The 23,989-nt window shown below is 47.0% G+C and overlaps 1 protein-coding gene across 2 annotated transcripts in view; it reads right to left on the reverse strand.

Annotated features, from left to right (window-relative positions):
- Positions 1 to 13,991: 13,991 nt before the first annotated feature.
- LOC105467260 (heat shock protein family A (Hsp70) member 4) overlaps positions 13,992 to 23,989 on the reverse strand; it is a 57,124-nt gene continuing 47,126 nt past the window's right edge. For both annotated transcript variants that reach the window (XM_071098469.1, XM_071098470.1), the window contains exons 15-19: positions 23,396 to 23,521; positions 20,404 to 20,511; positions 18,503 to 18,622; positions 16,388 to 16,549; positions 13,992 to 16,180 (exon numbers count right to left, since the gene is read on the reverse strand). In XM_071098469.1, coding sequence (XP_070954570.1) covers positions 15,977 to 16,180; positions 16,388 to 16,549; positions 18,503 to 18,622; positions 20,404 to 20,511; positions 23,396 to 23,521 — 720 coding nt within the window. In that variant the 3' untranslated portion in view covers positions 13,992 to 15,976. The remainder of the gene's footprint in view (positions 16,181 to 16,387; positions 16,550 to 18,502; positions 18,623 to 20,403; positions 20,512 to 23,395; positions 23,522 to 23,989) is intronic.

The following is a 23,989-nucleotide window of genomic DNA, read 5'->3' on the forward strand; positions in this document are numbered from 1 at the left end:
TCTAGCCGCTGCAATACCAGTAACGAAGTATAGACTGTGATCATAATAGCTCTTATTTCCTGAGCACTGACTCTGCGGCAAGCATGATTCTCAGCATTTTACATGGATTAACTCATCTAGTCCTTTAAGGGAAAGTCCTGTTATTATCTCCACTTTATGTATGAGGCGCAGAGGGAGTAAGTAGCTTGTCTGAGGTCACACAGCCAGTGAACGGGAGATCAAGAACAGCCACCCCAGGTGTGTCTAGGTCTAAGGCCTTCCTCTCAATCCCCTCACTCTGCACTTTTTGTGATAGGCCCTGTGAAGGAAACGAGGTGACAGGAAAGAGCCATTGGTGAGGCCATTCTTGCGGTGGGAAATCAAGGAAAGCCTCTCTGGGGAGAAACAGAGACCTGAAGGAAGTGAGGTAGGGAGGCAGGAGAGTGTGTAGGGGGAGCCTTCCAGGCAGTGGAAACTGCTACACAAAGCCCCTGACTCAGAACCAAGCATGGGCATGTTCAAGGAATAAAAGGCAGGCTCAGGAAGCTGGAGTCCAGGGGAGCAGGAAGGCAGTGGGTCGGGGTGAGGCCAGACCCAGATCTCCTTGTTGAAGAGGGTGGGTTTGATTCAAAGCACACCAGAAGCCACTGGAGAGCATGCTCCGAGTCACTCGGGTAGAAGGCAGGCTTGACACTGAGTCACCCTTCCTCCCCTACTGGTGAGGCCCTGGCCTGTTCCAGGCCCTTTGAGATCACACAAGACAAAGTCTTATTGCTGGTGGAAAACAGAGGCCTGGCGCACCTTCCTGGGCTGTAACAGGAAAAAGCGGGCACCTTTCAGGGTAGTCACTTCCAGGGGTGATCACAGGCCGAGGGCCATACTGCACTCATCCTGGGGGTGAGGTGGGGGACATGCAGGTTTATTTCTTGGGTGAGACCAGAGCTCCAGCTGCTAGTGAGGATGCCTCTGAATCCAGCTGGCAGACAACGTGGCAGAAGCTCTCTGCCAAGCTGGCCTCTCCTGCCACTAATTTCCTATTTGGGACCAAAAAAACCGTCTTTTCCCTCCTGGACCTGCAAGGACCTGAACGCGAATTACACCAGTTTCTGGCTGTGCCTTGAGACTCAAGGCTTCCCTGGGCAGTTTGGAGTTGGGGGTGAGAAGATACATGGATACATGCTGATCCCAGGGAAACTGTGGGTGAATTTTTTGGCCTCGGGGGATCCTCACCTCTCATGCCAAACACTGACAGGGTTTGCCCCCACACCCTCAACGTAGCTGGGCACTGGGCCAGGACATGTTGGGGTGGAGAAGCAGGCTCAAAAAAAAAAAAATGTTCCCTTGAATGTGAATAATACTATTAATAACAAAAAAAGTACATTTACTGAGTGAGACACTGTTTCATTTAATCTTCACAATAACCCTATGAGATAGGTCATATTCTTACACTCACTTTACAGAGGAGGACATGGAGCCCCAGAGGCGGTAACTTCCCCAAGGTCACACAGATGGCAGAGGCAGGATTTGAACCAGGCCTCATGCAACTCAAGAGGCTGTGTTTTTATGCCTCACCAAGAGGCCCGGATTAGGTTTATCTCCCACTGAATGCCAACGCCTCATTTAACCTCATGAACAAGAACAGCTAACACTGATTTAGTGCTTAGTAGGTGACAGGTGTGGCACTAAGCATTTGCTACGCATTATCCTGTTCAATCTTCACAGGAGGATTCTATTATTACCCCCAGTTCACAAATGAAGACGCTGAGGTTTAGAGAGGTTAATTAGAGGCTCCAGGGCTGGGTCACAGGGCAGTGGGGATGCAGGCTCAGGGCTGTCTTAGCTACACAGCCAGGCTGTGTGTTTGCTGCTGGGATCCCATTACCCTCAGGTGCTCTGGGGCAGACTGGGATTCCTCATCACCCCACCCAGGGAGGTCAGTTGGAGCATTTGGTCATGAACAGGAAAGCTGAGCCTGTCTCTGGCCCAGGCTGAGAGCAGCCATCCTGGGACATTCACCTCCCAGATTAATTGCTCTAGCTTCAGCTCTTCCAGGCAGCCCAGCCAGCCAGGCTGTGCCAAGGCCAATAAACCCAAAAGAGAGGCCCCAGGCCAGACAATCCCTCCCCCCAAACCCTGACGCTCAGGCCTGCAGACCAATTGGTTTCCCATTATCCTCCTGTCTTGTGAGTGCCCCACCATATAAGTAAGGAAGTAAGCTGGGCCAGACCCTACCCCAGCCCTCCTTAAGAACCACCCACCCGTGGGAGTTCCCTGCAGCCAACCACAGCCCACACTAGGCCTTGCTCAGCACCCCTGAAGGAGTGGAGGCAGGCTGGTGGGTTGGCAGGTGGACAAGGGGTCGGGCAAAGGGCTGCGGGCATACCAGGACCACCTAAGGGCTAGAATGAGGCCTGCAGAGCTAGCAGGGACACCGCCCACTCTCCCAGCCCTGACACGGAGGTACAGTCAGCAACTTCCCCCTCCTGATAGGCCCACACCTGGAAGCCACATGGAACTGTGGGTGAAGCAGCTCTGTTGGTCCCCCAGTGCTCCTGCAGACAGCCATCTGCTTCTCCAGCTATTTGGTTCTGCCTTCTCCTTTCACTTCCCTGGTACTAATATCCCACTTGCCAGGTCTCTCCATGTGCCCAGACAGTGCTGAGCCCTCACACGTGTTCATGTTAATCTCCACAATCACCTCAGGAAATAGGAGTATTATCGTCATCTCCATTTTTACAGATATGGAAACTGAGGCACAGAAAACATAAACGCTTTGCCCATCATCACCCAGCATACCTGTGGTGAAGCCAGGATGAGACCAGGCCTATCCAATTCCAAAGCCTTCCACCTTTGTCCTGCCGAACACCTCTGCACCCAAATCTCCCAAGACCGACCCCCAGGGCAGGTCAGGCTGTGGGAACAAACCCTCAGCACTTCCTTCCCAGGAAGCACACCTTCTAGCTTCTCTCCCGCTCCCTCCTGCCCCAAGGGCTTCTTGAGAAGTCGAGGCTCCCTGGGTTAGAAGCTCTTGACTGCCCAGGAAAGCACCGATGCATAGGTCCTAACTTAGACACTTCAAGCTCCCTGGCTACAGTGTGGCAGCATCAGGCTCCCCAAATGTTGTTTACTAATAAATCCCTGAGAATTTATAACAAAGTTGATGGGGCCTAACTGATGGGCCCAGGACAAAAGGGAGCCAATTACCCAACACTCTCTGCTACGATCTTAAAACAGATGTTCGAGTGTGTAAAATTATGGCTTGTGGTTGGAAACCGCAGATACAATTCCAACCTTCCCTTTTATTGCCACTCATAAATGTTAAATGCGACAAGCTCTACATCTGAAATTCAGTTGTTGCCATTTTGTCCCACGTTTCTGAAGCCAAGGCTACATTTTAGAGTTGATGTCCTCGTAATTTACTCAACTCCTGTGAACATGCAGAAAAGAACCTTGCACAACACACAGCAGAGGACAGACACGCAGCAGAGGCCAGGCCACCCGCAGCTCAGCCCTGACCACCCCAGTACCGGGAGGAGAGGTAGATGGGGTCGCCAGCCCCTGTCTTTCAGAATTTACAGGTCAAGCGATGCAAACCTGGACCAGCAAGCCAGGCCCCTCCCACCCCTCCAGAACCCAAGTCAGCCTAATTCTTGGCACGTATATACAGGCCAGGTAGGAAGGTGGGTTCATGAACATTTGGATGTGATTTGCATACAGGTTCTCTGGAACTTTCCCAGGACTCCCATAGTGGAGACTCCAGGAAGGCAGTCAGGCAACCAGCTCTGCTCCCAAGCCTTCTCACACAACTGCCCATCGAGGAACTGGGGGGACACGGAGGTAGGGAGAACAGTGAAGAGTCTGGGAAGGTGGAGCTGCCCCAACAATTCTCAACAGTTCCTTGGCATCCTTCCTCAAGCCCAGAGCCCTTCCTCTCAGGCCACCTGTTAGGTCTGCTCCAAGGGTGACCCTGGAAACCCTCAGTCAACACGGCCCTGCCTGAGCATGTGTGCCCTGGAAGTCCCCAAGAAATCCACAGGCAAAGGGGTCTGTAATGGTTTGTGTCCCCTTAAAAAATATATGTTGAAGTCCTAACCTCCAGCACGTCAGAATATCCCCTTATTTGGAAATAAGGTCTTTAGAGTTAATGAGGTCATTAGGGTGGGCCCTAATCTAGTCTGGTGTCCTTATAAAAAGGGGAAATTTGGACACAGGGACCTGCAGAGAGGGAAGACTATGTGAAGAGACACGGGGAGATGGCTCTCCATGAGCCGAGAAATGCCTGGGACTACCAGAAGCCAGGGGGGAGGTATGAAGACGATTCTCTCACAGCCCTGAGAAGGAACCAGCCCTGCTGGCCTCTTGATCTTAGACTTCCAGCCTTCAGAAATGTGAGAGAACAGACTTTTGCTGTTTAAGCCGCCCAGGCTTGAGAACTTTTTTACGACTGCCCTGGGAAACCAGTACACTCACTATCACTGGGCCATCTGGCACTGACCACACAGCTTTGCACTTGGCCCACTGCAGATTCAGGGCAGAGGCGCATCCACCCTAACATGAGGCTGCACCTCCAGGGCCCAGGAGGGGCCCTAACAAAGTGTCCACATGATTCCATGATTTTGGTGAAGTGTAAACTGGGCCATTTTAACACAAATAGGACTGAAGAAAAGCGAAGTTTACTCACCGTCAGGTCTATGAAAGAAAAAGAAGGCCCAAGAAAACAGTATGAAGGGGACATCCCCACGGCCTCTACAGAAACCCTTTAACACACTGCCCAGCTTCTCCCCCAAAGGCCCAGTGTGAAAGGGAGGTAGGGATGTCAATCCACATTTTCACCAGGAGGAGAAAATGACCAATAATAGCACATGTAGGTCCACTAGAAACAAAGCGGGTGCTAAGTAGAAGACACACAGGGACTGACCTGAAAGAGCAGCATTCGTGTGTCCTTTTTTTTTTTTTTTTCCTGAGATGGAGTCTCGCTCTGCCGCCCAGGCTGGAGTGCAGTGGCATGACCCTGACTAACTATAACCTCCACCTCCCAGATTCAAGCAATTCTCATGTCCTAGCCTGCGAGCAGATGGGATACAGGTGCGCACCACAACTCCCAGCTAATTTTTGCATTTTTAGTAGAGATGGGGTTTCACCACATTGGCCAGGCTGTTCTCAAACTCCTGACCTCAAGTGATCCAACCGCCACGGCCTCCCAAAGTACTGGGATTACAGGTGTGAGCCACCGCCCCCGGCCCCGTGTGTCCTTCCTAAGAACAGTAGCCCTACTATCAGGCCCTGACCCTGCTGGACTGTATCCTCTGCCATCAGGGATGGACCTATTCTTCTTTCCTATTTGCTTCAGAGAAAAGGTGAGGTCACGCATTGTCTGGGAGCTGCCTTGATCGCTGCTATTATAAATGGGGGCCAACCCTTCCAGGAACAGGTCAGCCCCAGAGCTATTTTACAATAGAATGTGAGACACGAGAGAGGCTGGTTGAACAAGGATAACAGCCAGCATGTCTTACAGTGAGCATCTGAGCCCCCTAGTCCTGCCCTCATCCCAAACCACCTGCATCCTCACAAAAGCCTCTCTTCCTGCAAACCCACCCAGTCCTTCCCCTTCACCCTCAACTCCCTGTCCCTTGAGGGCCAGGCATTGGAGGAGGAGGGCTGTGTCCTAGCTTTAAAACTCACCATGGCTGTCCAGGCGTGGTGGCTCATGCCTGTACTCCCAATTACTCAGAATGCTGAAGCAGGAAGATCACTTAGAGCCCAGGAGTTTGAGGCTGCATTGAGCTATGATCATGCCACTGTCCTCCAGCCTGGGCATAAGAGTGAGACCCTGCCTCCAAAACCAAACAAAAACTCACCATGGTTTACCAATACCCTAAGGAAAAAATCAAGGCCCTTTGTCTAGGTACAAATGAAGCCTTCATTTGTCTCAGTATGAAAGATACAAGTGTTCTGAGCTCCAGGAATTCCTTCCCCCAAATATTTCAGGCCTCCTTGAGATGTTGCTTACATGGATGACTTGGCTGCTGTGTCTGACAAGGGGTGCCAGGCATCAGCAGGTTCCACAGCCAGGCCCCAGAGCCGCAAGCAGCCCGTAAGCTGCGCTACACCTGCTCAACTCCCTGACCCATTCTCCTGCCTATTCAAGCGTGCCACACTCAGGCAGCAGTGCCCCCCAGCAAGGGTGCCTGGGCCTAAGGCATTGTGACTTGGGGGCCAGCTCTCTCCATGCCCACACCCAGATGCCTTCAAGCTGCGGGAGTAGGGGTAAGGATGCCCTCCTCCCTCCTGTATCATGAGGCCAGATTCCTCCCTGCCAGGCACCCCTTGCCCTTTCCTAGAATCTGACTTTGCTTGTCATCACCCCATCTCTGATGGTGTCTATCATCTTAAATTTCACAAGGCCCCCTTTTCAAGAGCAGCATCCTCCCAACTCCTATATCAAGTAGTGACTGCAAAAAGGTGGGGGAACCTTTTATGTGACTTCACCCACTGACAGCATCTGTGCTGCAGGCCCTGGCTAGCATCTTGTCAGCCTTCTCTGTCTCCATTCTCTGCCCTGAGCTTTCCACTCCGACTACTGGTCGCTCCTTGCACGTCTGTGGTCCAGCCGTCCCCTCTGCCTCCAGCTCCCTCACCAAACCCTCTCTCTACTCACTTATGCAGCCGACACACATTCATCCTTGACCCCCGCGCCGCTCCTGGCTACCTCCTCAGGCTGCTCCCTAGCTCCTTGTACTTCTCTTACTGCTACCTTGCACACTGACTGTTAATTATTTACTTGCAGGCCCTGCTAGATTAAGAACTGGCCACTCAGAGAATGGTGACGAAAGGGACCAAATAAGCCAAGAAACGAAGTCCAGGCTCCCCATTTGTCGTAACCGCTGGGTCCTCTTCAGTTGCCACAGCACTTGAGGCCAGAAAGTCCTCAGCTCCCAGGTGAAGTCCTCCACCAGCAGCCCATTCCTGGGGGTGGGTGCCATGACAGCCACGCCAGATTGTCAGGCGCCACTTATTCTGTAAACTCAAATTAACAGGAAGCAATTTCATTAACAGATAGTGCTGCTTGAGGAGTTAGCTCCAATTAAAGGCTTATTTTTAGTGCCCTTAAAAGCTGTGTGGAGCAAGCTGAAGCGCTGGATCTGATTTAATGGAAACTGACTGACATGCATGTTTCACCTGTGGACATGGGAGACCCCAAGGCCTTTCCCTTGGGCTGTGAGGGCCCCTCCAAGTCACAGAGCCATTCTCCACTTTGAGGACAAGGGTGGAGAGGGGCAGACAGAGGTGCAGCTTGGCTTGTGGGTGCCATTAGAGAAGGGACCTCAACCTGGCAAATGCCTCCTCCACCCTGGGGAAGCTTTCCACCTGGCCAGGAAAAAGACACATGTGGATAAAGAAGTCACAGACTTGCCAACTACCCGGTGAGACCAGGGAGCCAGGAGCACTGTGGAGATAAGCCAGTCGCCCGGACAAGAACCACTCCGCATACTAGCACTGGCCACAACCAAGCTAGAGCCAAGTCACATAGCCCACAAGACACAATGTCCTGTGGTCAGAAACAGTTCCAGAGAAATACCAAACTTTCCTTGGCATTTCTTCAGAAACACTGTGCCTCTCCCTCTCCTCACCATTGTACTCAGCCTCGCTCTTTCCACCTCCTGCCCACAACCGCCATCACCCGCAGCTGTTTGTGATGTTAATCAGCAGTCCCAGTTATTTCTCCTTTAACCCGTCACTCAGACTCTCTATCCACAGAACAAAAGCAGCATACTCATCTGGGAGCTTGTTAGAAATGAAACTCCAGGACCCCACTGAAGACCTGTGGAATCTGAAACTTGGAGGGCGGGCCCAATCGTCTGTGTAACAAGGTCCCCAGGGGATTCAGATGCACACTCAGCCACTGCTTTACCTCAGAGGAGAGCCCGGGAGCTGGTCCACAGTGAGCGTCCTCCCACCCTTTCTCCTCCGCCTCTCCTGTGTTGTCTCTTCTGCCCATTTTCTGGATTGGGCATTATAGAAATCTGGAAAACAAGATGACCAAGACAGAACTTGTAGACAGTAATGAATGCCAAGAGGCAATCCTCTTCAAAGGAAGGAGGGAACCCTCATACACCAAGAAATCTTGTCTTTTTTTTTTTTTTTTTTTTTGAGACAGTCTTGCTTTGTCACCCAGGCTGGAGTACAGTGGTACAATCACGGCTCACTGCAACCTCTGCCTCCCAGGTTCAAGCAATTCTCATGCCTCAGCCTCCCAAGTAGCTGGGATTACAGGCACCTGCCACCACACCAGGCTAATTTTTGTATTTTTAGTAGAGACGGGGTTTCACCATGTTGGCCAGGCTGATCTTGAACCCCTGACCTCAGGCAATCTGCCTGCCTCAGCCTCCCAAAGTGCTGGGATTACAGCATGAGCCACCACACCAGGCCTTGTCTCTTTTATGCCATGCATATTTGGCCTCTCCACCACAAGTTAGGCAAGGAAACAAAACTGGGCCTGAGGAGCCTCACACGGAACCCAGGTATTCTGAAGCTCTTCCTCATTTCTCTGCAACAGATGTCCAGGATTCAGAGGCAAATCGCTGCTTTCTAGGAGTCTCTATCCACAGCTACAGAACTCCACCTTGAACAGGGTTAGTGTGTTGTTCCTGCTCCTTGCTGAGGCTACTAATGGGATCACACGAGGCTGAGTCCATTGGAGTGGCTCAAGTCAAAAGGAACAGAGGGACCTCCGTTCCTCCATCCAGGTGGATTCATGTGTCACCCCAGGGACAGGAAGCAGCACTCCCTCCCCACCCAGGGACTATGACCAGGTCACACGGGAGGGCGGTACATCTTTAGTTCTTAGGTTGACTTTCTACCTTGTTCCTCTGAAGCCTGGGCTCCTGGTGGGATAAGGACAAGAAAGGCCGGGAGGCTGCGGTAACTCGGACTGCTGATGTCTGGGTCAGCTACTCTGCACTTTAAAGGGCAAGTTACACACCTGTTGTGAGCAATACCTTTATTCTTCCTGTCTTCAGTGCCTTCCGCATCCATCATCTCACATGCCGGACAGGCCTGCTGTTACCCCCGTTTTACAGACGAAGGAACTGAGGGTCCTATAGGTTGTCTTTCTCAAAGCACAGTCCATGATAGGCATCTCCTGGGAACTTGTTAGAAACGGACTCTTCGCCAGGTGCGGTGGCTCACGCCTATAATCCCAGCACTGTGGGAGGCCAAGGCAGGTGGATCACGAGGTCAGGAATTCAAGACTAGCCGGGCCAAGATGGTGAAACCCCATCTCTACTAAAACTACAAAAATTAGTCAGGTATGGTGGCAGGTGCCTGTAATCCCAGCTACTTGGTAGGCTGAGGCAGGAGAATTGCTTCAACCTGGGCAGCAGAGGTTGCAGTGAACAGAGTTTGCGCCACTGCACTCCAGCCTGGGTGACAGAGTGAGACTCCATCTCAAAAAAAGAAAAAGGAAAAAAAAATGAACTCTTCAGCCCCACTCTGACCTGCTGAATCAGAATCTGCATTTTAACAAGATCCCTAGGTATACTGAGAAGCACCGGGCTGGGATCTACCCGAGGTCTGGGATCAGTCCAAGATTCTTCTTTTCAACAGTGATGCCATACTTTGGGTGGTAAGGACCTAAGAAGTCAGTAGCAAAAGGCCTACTTTCTTGCTTGAGCCCCTGCTTGCTAGCTTGAGGACTCTGTTAAACCATACTTATTTTGCTTGTAGCTACCCAGAGGAAGAGGTGGCTGGCTGTGTTCTCCAAACTTGTGGGACTCCTCAAGGAGTGAAGTCTGATCTACGCACGGAACCAGCCACCACGGCAAAAGAAGAGCGATGGCGCCCCCATGTGGCAACACAAGCACCGCAATTTCACACAAGACCAAATCAGAATTGGCCGGAGGGGAACATCAGATTCTTAGGGAGTGTGACTCCAACTAATGCTATACTCAGGGCGACTTTTTGGAAGGCAAAAGCCCCATAGTCTAGCCATACAACTTTCCAGAAGTGTAACACTCTTCAAAACAGTTAGCATCAAAATTCTTGGCTCTGCCATCCACCCATTCTGAGAGACTCTTTCCTCATCCCCAAAAATGGAAGTTCGGATAAGAGGACTTCAAGAGGAGTTCTACCGTTTTTCCCCTCATTGAAAATAATATAAAACAATAAAATACTGCATTTCCGCCTTCAAGTATTCACTGAGCGCCTTCTCCATTCCCTGTTTCATGCCAGGCTGCAGGCAGGCAGCCGTAACCCAGGCAGAGTCCCTCCTTCAGTTGTGGGATGTAGAAGACAAGGACAGGACCAGTCACAGAGGAAAGACCTTCACTCATGCTGGAGCCTCCTTTGCCACTGCATGGGCCCTTTCAACTTTCCTAACCCACACAGCTCACTGGCTCCTCATGAAAACCTCACGGCAACCTCACATGGGTCCTACGAAGCCCCCCGCCAGCACTCCTGAAAGGTGCCCTATAATTGGAACCATCCTTTTGTGGAGTACTGACCCAGTTCATCCTTAGAAATGCTTTGCCGGGATTTACATCCTGGAAGCTGGGCCACTGACTGGTCTTCCAACACCATCTGTTTCCAGCTTTCTCTTCTGCAAGCATTAGCTGAGTCTAATTTAAATAATAGATATTTTAAAATACGTTTTAAAGTTCATGTAGAAAAAAAAAAAAACGTGAGACCTCCAGTATGTGGTGAGTAAGGGTCTGCTTACTTGTGATAAGAAAAGCACTTGAAGTGCGTTCTGTCCCTCCACTGATCCAGGACTCCAAATCTAATAGTCCACCTGGCCCTTGAAGGATGTAAACCCAGACACACTAGTGAACAGGCCCGATAAAAACACAGCTTTCTGAATTCTTTTCTGTGTTGTTTGAAGCTGGCGAATGCCACTTAGGAAGTGAGAGTAAAGAGTCTCTCTACTCTCCCTGTTCTAATGACGTGTGCTGAAACTGGACGAATAAGGTCAGGATTGGCCTGGCACTTGTTCATGGATATTGAGCAAATCTGGAAAGCATTCTGTATTTTTTTCACATCCTCTGAGGTCTTTCCCTCCCTGATCCTCCAAAAATTTACACCCTCCTTTATCTTCCCAAATGTGCTGCTTGTACCTCAACTTGGCCATGTTCCCCATTTGCCTCATAGACTGATGCTTAAGACGTCACCTCTTTAGCTTCTACACTTCTTGCAGCATCTGCTCAAAATAGCAGTTCACAAAAACAGTGGCATTCCAGGTTAGAGGGTCATGGCCCAGGGCTGCCCCAGCCAAAGCCAAGTACATCCAAGGAATGTATTGGCAATTCCAAGACTCCCAATAGTCTCAACTAAGTGGTGGGAACCATCCCCATTTACACACAGGACTGTGGGCACAGGACACTGCCCAACCTCCTTTCTCACAGACTGATGCCTCCTTTCAGAGAGGCCAAGCTTCTTGACCCTCACCTCAAGCCCCTTCAACCCACCCGGCTCCCACCCTCCTGAAGAATCTAACCCTGCTGGCCACTGCCACATCTCACATCTCTAGCTCCCTTCCTCCCAACATGCTTTATGCATCATAACTCCTCTCTGGCAGTCCCTTCTTTCAAAGCTTCTACTTTCCTCTTCCTAACACATCCAAACACAAGTCTTCATCCCGTCAACCAGGAACACAACTCCAGCCCCAAAAGCTTCCATCCACACCCACCTGGAGCATCAATGTCTCAACCCCACCCAGGAAAACTTCTCAATCTAAACTCCCACCACATCTCCAATGACTCCTCAAGACTAGAAGCTCCACATGTACAATCATATCCTGTATTCTAGGTTTGAATCCTTGGAGCCATTCTTCTTAAAACACACTTCTAGTTTTCTTAACATTATAAAATTCCTAAATGCTTTTATTAGTGACAGGAGGTGGTGGGGGGTGGGGGCGTGTCTCCCCATGTTGCCCAGGCTGGTCTTGAACTCCTGGACTCAAGAAATCCTCCCAACTTGGCTGGGATTACAGGCATGAGCCACCATGCCTGGCCCTAAATGCTTATTGTAGAAATCTTTCAGGCCAGGCACGGTGGCTCACGCCTGTAATCCCAGCACTTTGGGAGGCTGAGGCGGGTGGATCACGAGGTCAGGAGATTGAGACCATCCTGGTTAACATGGTAAAACCCTGTCTCTACCAAAAATACAAAAAAAATTAGCCAGGTGTGGTGGCGGGCGCCTATAGTCCCAGCTACTCGGGAGGCTGAGGCAGGAGAATGGCATGAACCTAGGAAGCGGAGCTTGCAGTGAGCCAAGATAGCGCCACTGCACTCCAGCCTGGGCGACAGAGCAAGACTCTGTCTCAAAAAAAAAAAAAAGAAATCTACAATCACCCACAATCCCACCCTAAAAACCACTTCATCTGGGAAAATCATTCTGGCTTTTTTATTGCAAACCCATTTACTGTTATTTCCAAACATGAGAAGCTATGTAGTTTTATAACCTACATTCTTGTGTAAAAATGTAGGCCAGGCATGGTGGCTCACACCTGTAATCCCGGCACTTTGGGAGGTCAAGGCGGGCGGATCACAAGGTCAGGAGTTCAAGACCAGCCTGGCCAATACAATGAAACCCCGTCTCTACTAAAAATACAAAAATTAGCCATGCGCGGTGGCGCATGCCTGTAGTCCGTTACTCAGGAGGCTGAGGCAGAAGAATCACTTGAACCCGGGAGGCAGCGGCTGCAGTAAGCCAAGATCCCGCCACTGCACTCCAGCCTGGGCGACAAAGTGAGACTCCATCTAAAATAATAATAATAATACACACCTTTCTGTTAAAGCCACTTGAAATTATTGAAATAGATCAAGTGTACATATAAGTACACTATCAAAAGTCAGATCAAGAAAGAAGGATCACCAAGTCTCACATCATCTTGTCACTACTCCACAAAGAGTAACTACTATCCCAACTTCTAAAGCATGGTTTTGAGCTGGAACCATGCTTACATCTTCCCTCTTCCTGCAGGTACCAAAACCAGCCATTTTCCCCTTCATCTGGCTGTCCCCTCAAAGGTGCACCAAGTCCCACTACCTCCAACATCCCCCAGGCCCCCTGTGCCCCCGCAAAACAGCTCCCACTGCCCCACAACAGAACCCTGATCTCTCAGCCCCCCACCTTTTATGGAGACAGGGTATCACTTTATCACCCCAGCTGGAGTTGCAAGGGCGCAATCTTGGTTCACTGCAGCTTTGACCACCTGGGCTCAAGTGATCCTCCTACCTCAGCCCCCCAAGTAGCTGGAATCACAGGTGCACACCACCACACCCAGCTATCTCAGCTCTTTCTACCACATCTAACAATTCCCCTACACAAACCACTTAAATGTTCAAACCTACTAGAGACACATTTCTTAAGACACGTGGCTACAATAGGCCCTGTTGGTAGGCCCTGGCAGGTAAGCCGCTCCTACAGCCAGAGGACTAGGACTGTGTAAGGGGCATGACCCAGGGAACAAGACCCCAACCCCTCCTCATCTAGACCCATGCCTTCTCCAATTAAGGTCTTTTTCACTGGCTTCATGCCCTTTAAACACCCATCACCACCATATATATACACCAACACACATTCCACACAGCCACACCACATATCCAGTGGCCGCAACTGTTCTAGGACTCTGGGCCGTGCTGTTCTTTGGCCAGGTATCAGTCCTAGCACTTACCTTTATGCCATAACCCCCACCTTCTGCTAACAAAACCCTCAAAGTAAGGCCCAGTCACAGGAGCAAGACAAGGATTCCTAACACCAAAGGAACTGGGCCAAGACTCAACTGGAGTACAGAAAAATCAGCAACATTTTCTTACAAAGTAGGCAGTGCTTCAGCTGTTACTCTTCAGGCTGGAGGTCTTCAACAGATGCTAAGTGAAATTTAGCTCAGGGGGTTCCTACTCCTAGAGAACGTTATTATTGAAAACACACACCTCGCCCCGCCCACACACACACACCCACACACCCACACCCACACACACCCAGCAGCCTTCATTATGGAATTAAGGAAACCATTCAAGTGTAAGACAGGTTTACTTTATTAATTTTTCCTAAACTTGTCTCATGTTTACTGAATGATTTTCTTAGTGTAAGAATGTGACCTGGAGCTTTAACAAATCAGTTTGGATAACGCAATCTGGATAAATGCTTGTCTCTACACAAGCCATCAATTACCTCTGTCCTGGCCTCCATGAAAATCCAACTGGTCTTAAAGTCTGTCTAAGCAGAGAGCAAGTAGACCACATCATCTTGTTTCAACTTCAAATTCACCCCATCCCAACACCCACACCCTTCCCCCACCACACACACACACACCCCAAAAAAAAAACAAAAACAATTTTTTTTTTTTTTTTTAGAAGAAATGGCCATTAAGGACTTGGCCAGTTGTACAAGGGTTGGCTTAATCCTGCAGCCAGCACTTTTAAAATAGCTATTGGCTTCACAGCAGGCCAGCTGGAACTCTTGAAGCATGACAGGTAGAGAACAGAGATGTGCTAAGAACAGGGCCTTGTTGTGGTGCCGCGAGGCTTCCATGCGTGCTTACACACCAGTGTAAGTATACTTTCCCCTTCCTCCTCCTAAGCAATTTTTCTCTGTAGCACTTGAGAGCCTGTAACACTCAAACTTTTCGATGTATCTAGAGATGGACAAACGCTTAATTCTAACTACGCAACATATCATCTTATTTCTAACATAGGCCAAAAGTAACAGAGAGGCACTCTGTTATACAGAATATCAATTTTTACAAAGATCCAAAACATTACCAACAAGTCTTTTAACAGTTTCTTAAAGCAGGTACCAACTCTGGCCTCAAACACAGGCTTCCCTTGGAGTTTCCAAAATGCCTCACTCCTGTCAACACTGCCCCAAAAAGCAGTCAGAGGAATGCTTTGGTATACCTGACACTGGCCACACAGTTAAGAATGAGGTGTTGTTATAACATCAGGCACCACACTTCTTTAACACTAATTTCAGACTCATCCAGTACAATCCAGTGTATCTTAGTTTTTTTCTATCATCTGTCAGCTGCTTAACATGTACAAATTGGCAGGTTCATGATAGATATTAACACAACACACAAGTGATTGTGAATGAGCTAAAAAGAACTTTTAACTCTTGTCCTAGGAGTTCAAGCTATACCTCAAAATTATACAGAACATCTCCCACCTGAATAAACAGGCCAGGATACAAATCTTTACACCAAAATTAACAAGGATTTAATTCCTCAGTTAAATTTACCATGGCTATCTCCAACAGTATATCTACCCAATTCTAATCTTCTGAAAATTATTTAGACCCTGATGATTGGGGTATTCGTGAACAAACTTTCAGAAAGAGCCTCCAGGTTTAAAGCCCTCAGTTAACAACTTACTCTAGGCAAGGGGGTCTATTTTCCCAAGAGAAGTACATGGCATTTATAATGGGAGCCCTTTTATTGGGAGATAGGGAACAGAACACAGGTGAGGGTGAAGGTGAAATATGAAGACGTTCAGAGCACACCTTTGTTCCTCTCCCGTGTTAATCCATGCTGTGCCATGCTCCAACCCTCACAAAGAGGGAGACCCCATCCCCACACCAGGCAGGGAGCCTTTAGAGCTATCTCCACAACAGATTTTTAAAGCATAATTAGAGCTCCTGCCATGTAAGTCATAATGAAAAGTCTGCCGGATAGCTAGAGCTGTAGCTATAGCTCAACTTTCCAAAACAAACTTATTCTTGTAGACACATGGTTAAACATAAAGGAGTGAAGCATTAGCTCAGTAAGACTAACTGGGCTTCTAAATAGTACCATTATGAAAAAGATACAATGCACTTAATTTCTGTATCTAACTATTTAGAAGTCAAAATGCTCCATACATTACCTATTTCCCCTCCCCGAAAATCCCCTAAAAACTGACTAAGAAATCTTCAGTATTCACTTGCTCTAGTTGATATTTAGAACAAAGTTGACAACTTAAAGCTTTATAATAGTCTGTTTTAATAGAAACAAGTGTTGGAATCAATCAATGTCCATCTCAGGAAGCTTCTTGTCTGACTCCGAAGGCACAGCTGTGTCTGTACCCTGCTCAGCAGCCTGGGGACCTGGGTTGTCTCCTTGTCCATCCACTGGTCCATTCTGCTCTGCATTTTTTTGTTCCTCTTTTGGAGGTTCCACTTTGGGTTTAGGCTTTGAAATTATAGGGCTACAAATACTTGTCAGCTCCTGGAATGGGTAAGAAAGAAAACCGTGGTTTCTTATAAAATTAACAAATTTTACAAGACATGCTAAACCCAAATCCACCCTCTCCCACCACCCAATACTCAACCTAGAAGCTAAGACACTATAATAAAGTTCCCTCCTAAATGTCACTTGAGGACTATTAATAATAAGGCTGTCGAGAAAAGACTATTTAAAAAAGTCTTAAATTACCTTAATTTTAGCTTCAATCTCTTTTGACTTGACAACTGGATCCATGGTCAAACTCTGCTTGTTCTGCAGATTTAGCTTGTTATTCATCCACTCCATTGCCTCATTTGTGCTTTTTTCTACCTTCGTCATGTCAGCAGCATCCAAATGATCATACTGGTCCTCCTGCAACCAGGAGATAGTCAGACAAGTGCTAACAGGGTGATACCCTCCCTCCCAGCAAATATTGTCTAGTTTCTGCCATTTTTCAAAAACTTATAATCTTTCAAAAAATAAAGCATATTTAGCCTCACAATCTGAACAGACATTATTCAAAAGAAACCTAATCCCAATTTTTCAATACACTCAGGATAGATTTAAATTTTAAAGGCCAAGAAAATTCATAAGGTATCAATTAAAAGGCTTCAACAAGATAAACAGCAGTACCTGATTTATACAAAATCTTATGAAGATAATTTCACAATGCAAAAAAATTACATTAGATATGACAGCTGAAGTTTTCAGCATGCTAGTTTGGAACCAAAACTATAATTAATACTGTTTTTAAAAGAAGGCCTTTCATGTGAACCTGGGAGGCAGAGCTTGCAGTGAGCCAAGATCACACCACTGCACTCTAGCTTGGGCAACAGAGCGAGACTCCGTCCCAAAAAAAAAAAAAAAAAAAAAAGAGGGCCTTTCAGGCTGGGTGTGGTGGCTCACGCTTGTCATCTTAGCACTTTGGGAGGCTGAGGCAGGAGGATCACTTAAGCCCATAACTTCAAGACCTGGGCAACACGATGAGCCCGTCTCTACAAAAAATACAAAAATTAGCCAGGCATGAGGGCCACATGCCTGTAGTCCCAGCTACTCAGGAGGCTGAGGCAGGAAGGTCACTTGAGCTCAGGAGGCTGAGGATGCAGTGAGCTATGATCACACCACTGCACTTGAGCATGGGCAACAGACTGAGACCCTGTCTCACAAAAAAGAAGAAAAAAAAAAAAAAAGGGCGGGGCCTGATGGCTAATGCCTGTAATCGTAGCACTTTGGGAGGTCGAAGTGGGTGGATCATTTGAGCTCAAGACCAGCTTGGGTAACATGGTGAAATGACATCTCAAAAAAAAAAAAAGACAACCCCAGTTGGGTGTGGTGGTACATGTCTACAGTCCCAACTACTGAGAAAGTAGCTGAGGCAAGAGAACTGCTTGAGCCAGAGAGGTTGAGGCTGCAGTGAGCCGAGATTTTACCACTGCACCCCAGCCTGGGTGACAAAGTGAGAACTTGTCAAAAAAAAAAAAAACCACAAAAGCTCAATTTATCACTCAAAGTTTCTTACACTAACAATATGTCAAGAACCTGGGGTATAATGGAGGAACTTTATACTCCAAAGTCTGAACTTTGGAGTCAGACTTCTGGCTAAATGACAGTTCTCCCAATTTAGTGACCCTGAATGTTGCTTGAGGAAAATGAGGCTTAAATAAGTTGGAATTTATCTATATATGTTGGTACCACCCCCTACCTTATAAAGGTACTGTGTGCATAATTACTGGGCCTCAGGTGTTCTTAGAAAGACCAGGATAGAGCATGTTAAGTCAAACACTAATGAAAAGGAAACTGAACAACACTGTTCAATTCCAGATTCCACCTATTAAAGAGATATAGCAAATCCTATGGTTCTTATTAAGAAGTTATAAAACATTCCACATTACGTTAATATCCAAAATAAAAAGTGCTATTAAACAAGTTAATGAGAACAAGAGAAAAAAATGCTATGTAAATGCCTCAGAAGTTAACTTTAAAGGCCAGGAGCAGTGGCTCACGCCTATAATACCAGTCAGCACTTTGGGAGGCCAAGGCAGGTGGATCACTTGAGGTCGGGAGTTCAAGACCAGCCTGGCCAACATGGCAAAACCCCATCTCTACTAAAAATACAAAAATGCGCTGGGCGTCATGACGCATGCCTGTAATCCCAGCTACTCAGGAAGCTGAGGCAGGAGAATCAGCTTAAACCCAGGAGATGGAGGTTGCAGTGAGCCGAGATTGTGCCACTGCAGTCCAGCCTGGGCAACAGAGCAAGACTCCGTCTCAAAAAAAAAGAAGTTAACTTCACTAAAATAAGAGTAGGAAAAAGAAAAAAGTTACCTTGTTTTTGAAAGAGCTGATTATTTTCATATACTGTTGGATCTGTTTCCCTAGTTCTTCAAATAATTTTGGTCGTTCTTCAGATTCCTGGAACCGTATCTTAATAGGTTGACCTAGATTCTTAACAAAAGAATACACAAAGTCTTCATACGGCAGTTCGACGATCCAGAGTACTGATTCCACTAAGATTGGTGATAAAGTACATTTAATCTCCATGTGCTATATATAAGAAGTTAAATATATTTCTCCAGGCCTTTGGAAGTATGAAGCTACTTCAGGAGGGGAATGGGACTATACCTCAGTACTGTTCTACGTGGTATCGCTTCAATTTGTCACCTGAGCCCTTATTCTCAAAACACAGCAGGGAGACTACCAAAAATTAGGTGCCGCCTAATATAGATACACAGTACTAAATATAAAGTATACTTGCCAAAAATAAAAAGTGCTTTAATTTAAAATTTTAAACACCTGAATCTGATGGAGCCTCTAAATGTAACCATCAACTTGACAAATAATATTAAATACCACCATGGAGGTGAAAATCAGCAAAATCCAACTACAGGAAGATCCTACAGGACCAATGATCCAATTTCCTCATAAAATAAATAAGGAAAGGGTGGGGCAACACGGGGAAATGATGGAAGAACTACAGACACAGTTATAAGCAACATCAATAAAATCTATGAGCCTTATATGGATACTAATTCAAACACAAAAATCATTTATGAAATAACTGGAACTTGAAAACTTAATACAACAGCGATATTAAGAAATGCTTGGTCAGGTTCCATGGCTCATGCTTGTAATCCCAGCACTTTGGGAGACCAAGGCAGGAGAATTGCTTGAGTCCAGGAGTTCCTATGCCAGTCGGGGCAACACAGGGAGACCCTTTCCCTACAAAAAAATTAAAACAGCCAGGCGTGATGGCACACAGCTGTAATCCTAGCTACTTGGGAGACTGAGGCAGAAGGACCGCTTGAGCATGAGGTCGAGGCTGCAGTGAGCCATCACCACACCACTGAACTCCAGCCTGAGTGACAGAGTGAGACTCAAAATGGCCCAGTTCCACAAGAAAGTAATCCAGAGCTAAAATTAAAGAGAAATGTGAAAAGTTCATTCTTGTGCATCTGCAACCTTTTCCAAACAAAAGGCCTCAATTTTATGTAATTCTTTGCATTTTTAATCCTAATGTTAAAAGATGAGATGCTTTAAATACAAAACCAGATGCTGTGGCCAGGCGTGGTGGCTTCACACCTATAATTTCAGCACTTTGGGAGGCCAAGGCAAGCAGATCACTTGAAGTTAGGGGTTCGAGACAGCCTGGCCAACATGGTGAAACCCTGTCTCTACTAAAAATACAAAAATTAGCTTGGCATGGTGGCACATGCCTGTAATCTCAGCTACTCTGGAGGCTGAAGCCTAAGAATCCCTTGAATCCAGGAGATAGAGGTTGCAGTGAGCTGAGACTGCGCCACTGCACTCCAGCCTGGGTGACAGAGGAAGACTCTGTCTTATAAAAAAAAGAAAACCCACCAGATGCTTTGCTTTTACTGAGAATCCAAACTACATAAACAGAAACAGCCCTGCCCCAACTGCATTCCCTGTGCCTTTAGGGAAGGTACTAAGTCTTGCTAGTCTTTGTATCTCTTGACACCAAGAATGCACTAGACATCCAATTCAGTGAAGTATTATAAACCTAAACTCAATTTTCAGAAAAATCATTTTGTTATTACAAGGTTCTAAAAGTGAGAATGACAATGAGCCTAAGTCATAAAGGGTTTAGTTAATCAAACATCATTTTCAGTCTGTCTTCTTTACTTGAGAATTCCTCCCAAATCTGAGGTCCTCAGAGGAAGCTTCAACAAGGGTTCTGGATACCCCTACTCTCAAGAGTCACTTACTTTTAATTCAGCCAACTTATCGACATAAACTTGCTTTGGCTGGTCTTCTCCATCCTCATACAACCAATTTTCAGTATCTTCTAGTTTCAAAGTAAAACTGTTACGATCCTAATGATAAAGAAAATATTATAATTAGGTCATTCAAAAATTACATCCCAAATACAGTCAGAGGCATAGAATATAATGATGTGGCCGGGCGCAGTGGCTCAAGCCTGTAATCCCAGCACTTTGGGAGGCCGAGACGGGCGGATCACGAGGTCAGGAGATCGAGACCATCCTGGCTAACACGGTGAAACCCCGTCTCTACTAAAAAATACAAAAAACTAGCCGGGCGAGGTGGCGGGCGCCTGTAGTCCCAGCTACTCGGGAGGCTAAGGCAGGAGAATGGCGTAAACCTGGGAGGCGGAGCTTGCTGTGAGCTGAGATCCGGCCACTGCACTCCAGCCTGGGTGACAGAGCGAGACTCTGTCTCAAAAAAAAGAATTAAAAAAAAAAAAAAAAAAAAAAGAATATAATGATGTATCTGGGATTTGCTTTAAAATACGGACAGCAGCCAGGCGTGGTGGCTCACACTTGTAATCCCAGCACTTTGGGAGGCTAAGGCACGTGGATCACCTGAGGTCAGGAGTTCGAGAACAGCCTGGCCAACATGGTGAAACCCTGTCTCCATTAAAAATACAAAAAAAATTACCTGGGCATGATGGCGGACACCTGTAATCCCAGCTACTAGAAAGGCTGAAGCAGGGGAACGGCTTGAACTCAAGGGGCGGAGGTTGCAGTGACCAAGATGGGGCCATTTGCACTCCAGCCTGGGCGACAGAGCAATACTCCATTTCAAAAAAAATAAAATAAGATAAAATACAGGGGGAGGAAGGAGATGGGAGACATAGAAAACAAGGCTGGCAAATGTTGGTCCACTTGATAGGTATGGGGGGTTTTATTATATTATTCTCCCTGCCGTGGAGGACTTTGGGTAAGTTAAAAAATTTCAGAATTAAAAACTGCATTTAAAAGCAAGTGTGGCCGGGAACAGTGGCTCATGCCTGTAATCCCAGCACTTTGGGAGACTGAGGCAGATGGATCATCTGAGTAAGGACTAGCCTGGCCAACATGGTGAAACCCCGTCTCTACTAAAAATACAAAAATCAGCCAAGCATGGTGGAGCACGCCTGTAGTCCCAGCTACTAGGGAGGCTGAGGCAGGAGAATCGCTTGAACCAGGGAGGCGGAAGTTACAGTGAGCCAACATCATGCCATTGTACTCCAGCCTGGGCAACAAGACCGAAACTCCATCTCAAAAAAATTAAAAAATAATAACAACTGAGTTAAGTACCCATCAACCAATGAGTAAATAAAGCAAAAGTAGTAGGCTGGGTGCAATGGCTCATGCCGGTAATCCCAGCACTCTGGGAGGCCGAGGCAGGCAGATCACGAGGTAAGGAGATCAAGACCACCCTGGCTAACATGGTGAAACCCCATCTCTACTAAAAAAACACACAAAAAAAATTAGCCGGGCTCAGTGGTGTGTTGGGGGCCGCACCGGGGGTGGTGGAGAATGAAAGAACACACACAAAGACAAAGACACACAGAGAACATGGCGGCCACACTCAGCGCCTCCGCCTCACTTTATTTATACTCCATAAACCTCACATCAGCAGAAAGAATGCAATGCAAAACAAACTTTCTTTTCCCACATGTAACCTTCTACTCAGTTCCTTGTTTCTATGCTTTTTTTTATTTGCCCGCCTTCTTGGCGCCTTCAGGAGTTCATTAAAAGTTCAACTGGAGATGCTGTCCTTGAGCCCTATCTATTCTCAGCATACTGTTTTCAAAGGCCCCTGCAGTGGTGGACACTGTAGTCCCAGCTACTCAGGAGGCTGAGGCAGAAGAATGGCGTGAACCCAAGAGGCATAGCTTGCAGTGAGCCAAGATCGTGTCACCGCACTCCAGCCTGGGCAACAGAGCAAGACTCTGTCTCAAAAAAAAAAAAAAAAAAAAAAAGAAAACATGGTATACACACCACGGAATACTACTGAGTCATAAAAAGGAGCAAAGTAATGTCTTTTGCAGCAACTGGATGGAGCTGGAGGCCATTATTCTAAGTGAAGTAACCTGGGAATGGAAAACCAAATACTGTTTTCACTTATAAGTAGGAGCTAAGCTATGGGTACCCAGAAGCATACACAGTAATATAATGGACTTTGGAGACTCAAAAGCGGGAGGACAGAGTGGGGTGTGGGATAAAAAAACTACATCTTGGGTACAACGTACAGGACATGGATGACAGGTGCACCAAAATCTCAGAATTCACCACTATATAATTCACCCATGTAACCAAAAACCACCTGAACCCAAGAGCTATTGAAAATTTTTTTTTTTTTTTTTTTTTTTTTTTTTACAATAAACAGGAAAAAGTGAGCTTTAACAATTTAAAGAAAAATACAGGCCGGGCACAGTGGCTCACGCCTGTAATCCCAACACTTTGGGAGGCCAAGGCAGGCGGATCACCTGAGGTCAGGAGTTAAGAGACCAGCCTGACCAACATGGAGAAACCCCATCTCTACTAAAAATACAAAATTAGCCAGGTGTGGTGGCGCATGCCTGTAATCCCAGCTACTCAGGAGGCTGAGGCAGGAGAATTGCTTGAAGCTGGGAGGCGGAGGCTGCGGTGAGCCGAGATCATGCCATTGCACTCCAGCCTGGGCAACAAGAGCAAAACTCTGTCTCAAAAAAAAAGAAAGAAAGAAAGAAAAGAAAAATAGCAGATAAATAACAATATTCGAATGTGTCAAAAGTGATCTGTGAACATGATGCACAAAGACCAAACTTTGCAAAACACTGTGCTAATAGACAAATATATAAAATTTTGCGCCCCCCCAAAAAAACTTTTTAATAATTCTATTATACACATATAGCTGCAGATTTCCCTTCTAACCCATTTAAAGATGTTCACAGAAGACACACAGTAGTTAGGCATATTGCGGCAGACTTACATCTTCACTCACAAACTTCTCATATTCACCACTAAGCTTGTCTCTCATTTCATATACATATTCCTCCACTGCATTCTTAGCATCATTCCGCTCCTTCTCCAGTTTATCCTGCATGATCATCTTACCCTGAGAATAAATATTATGTATAAATTAATTAGACATTAGGACAACCAAAATCATTTCCTCTTAAATACCAATATAATTATAAAAGTAGAGCCGGATGCGGTGGCTCACGCCTGTAATCCCAGCACTTTGGAGGCCAAGGCAGGCGGATCACGAGGTCAAGAGATCAAGACCATCCTGGCTAACATGGTGAAAGCCCGTCTCTACTAAAAATACAAAAAATTAACCGGGCGTGGTGGTGGGCACCTGTAGTCCCAGCTACGCAGGAGGCTGAGGCAGGAGAATGGCGTGAACTCAGGAGGCGGAGCTTGCAGTGAGCAGAGATCACGCCACTGCACTCCAGCCTGGGCCACAGAGCCAGACTCCATCTCAAAAAAAAAAAAAAGTAGAGGCTTTCTTCCCCAAATCCTTTTAGTTCTGCAAGTCACATAACAAACACAAGTGGGAAGACTAATCCTTGACAGACTTTGA

The sequence above is a fragment of the Macaca nemestrina genome, chromosome 6 (genome assembly GCF_043159975.1).
Source record: "Macaca nemestrina isolate mMacNem1 chromosome 6, mMacNem.hap1, whole genome shotgun sequence".
Lineage (NCBI taxonomy): Eukaryota > Metazoa > Chordata > Mammalia > Primates > Cercopithecidae > Macaca > Macaca nemestrina.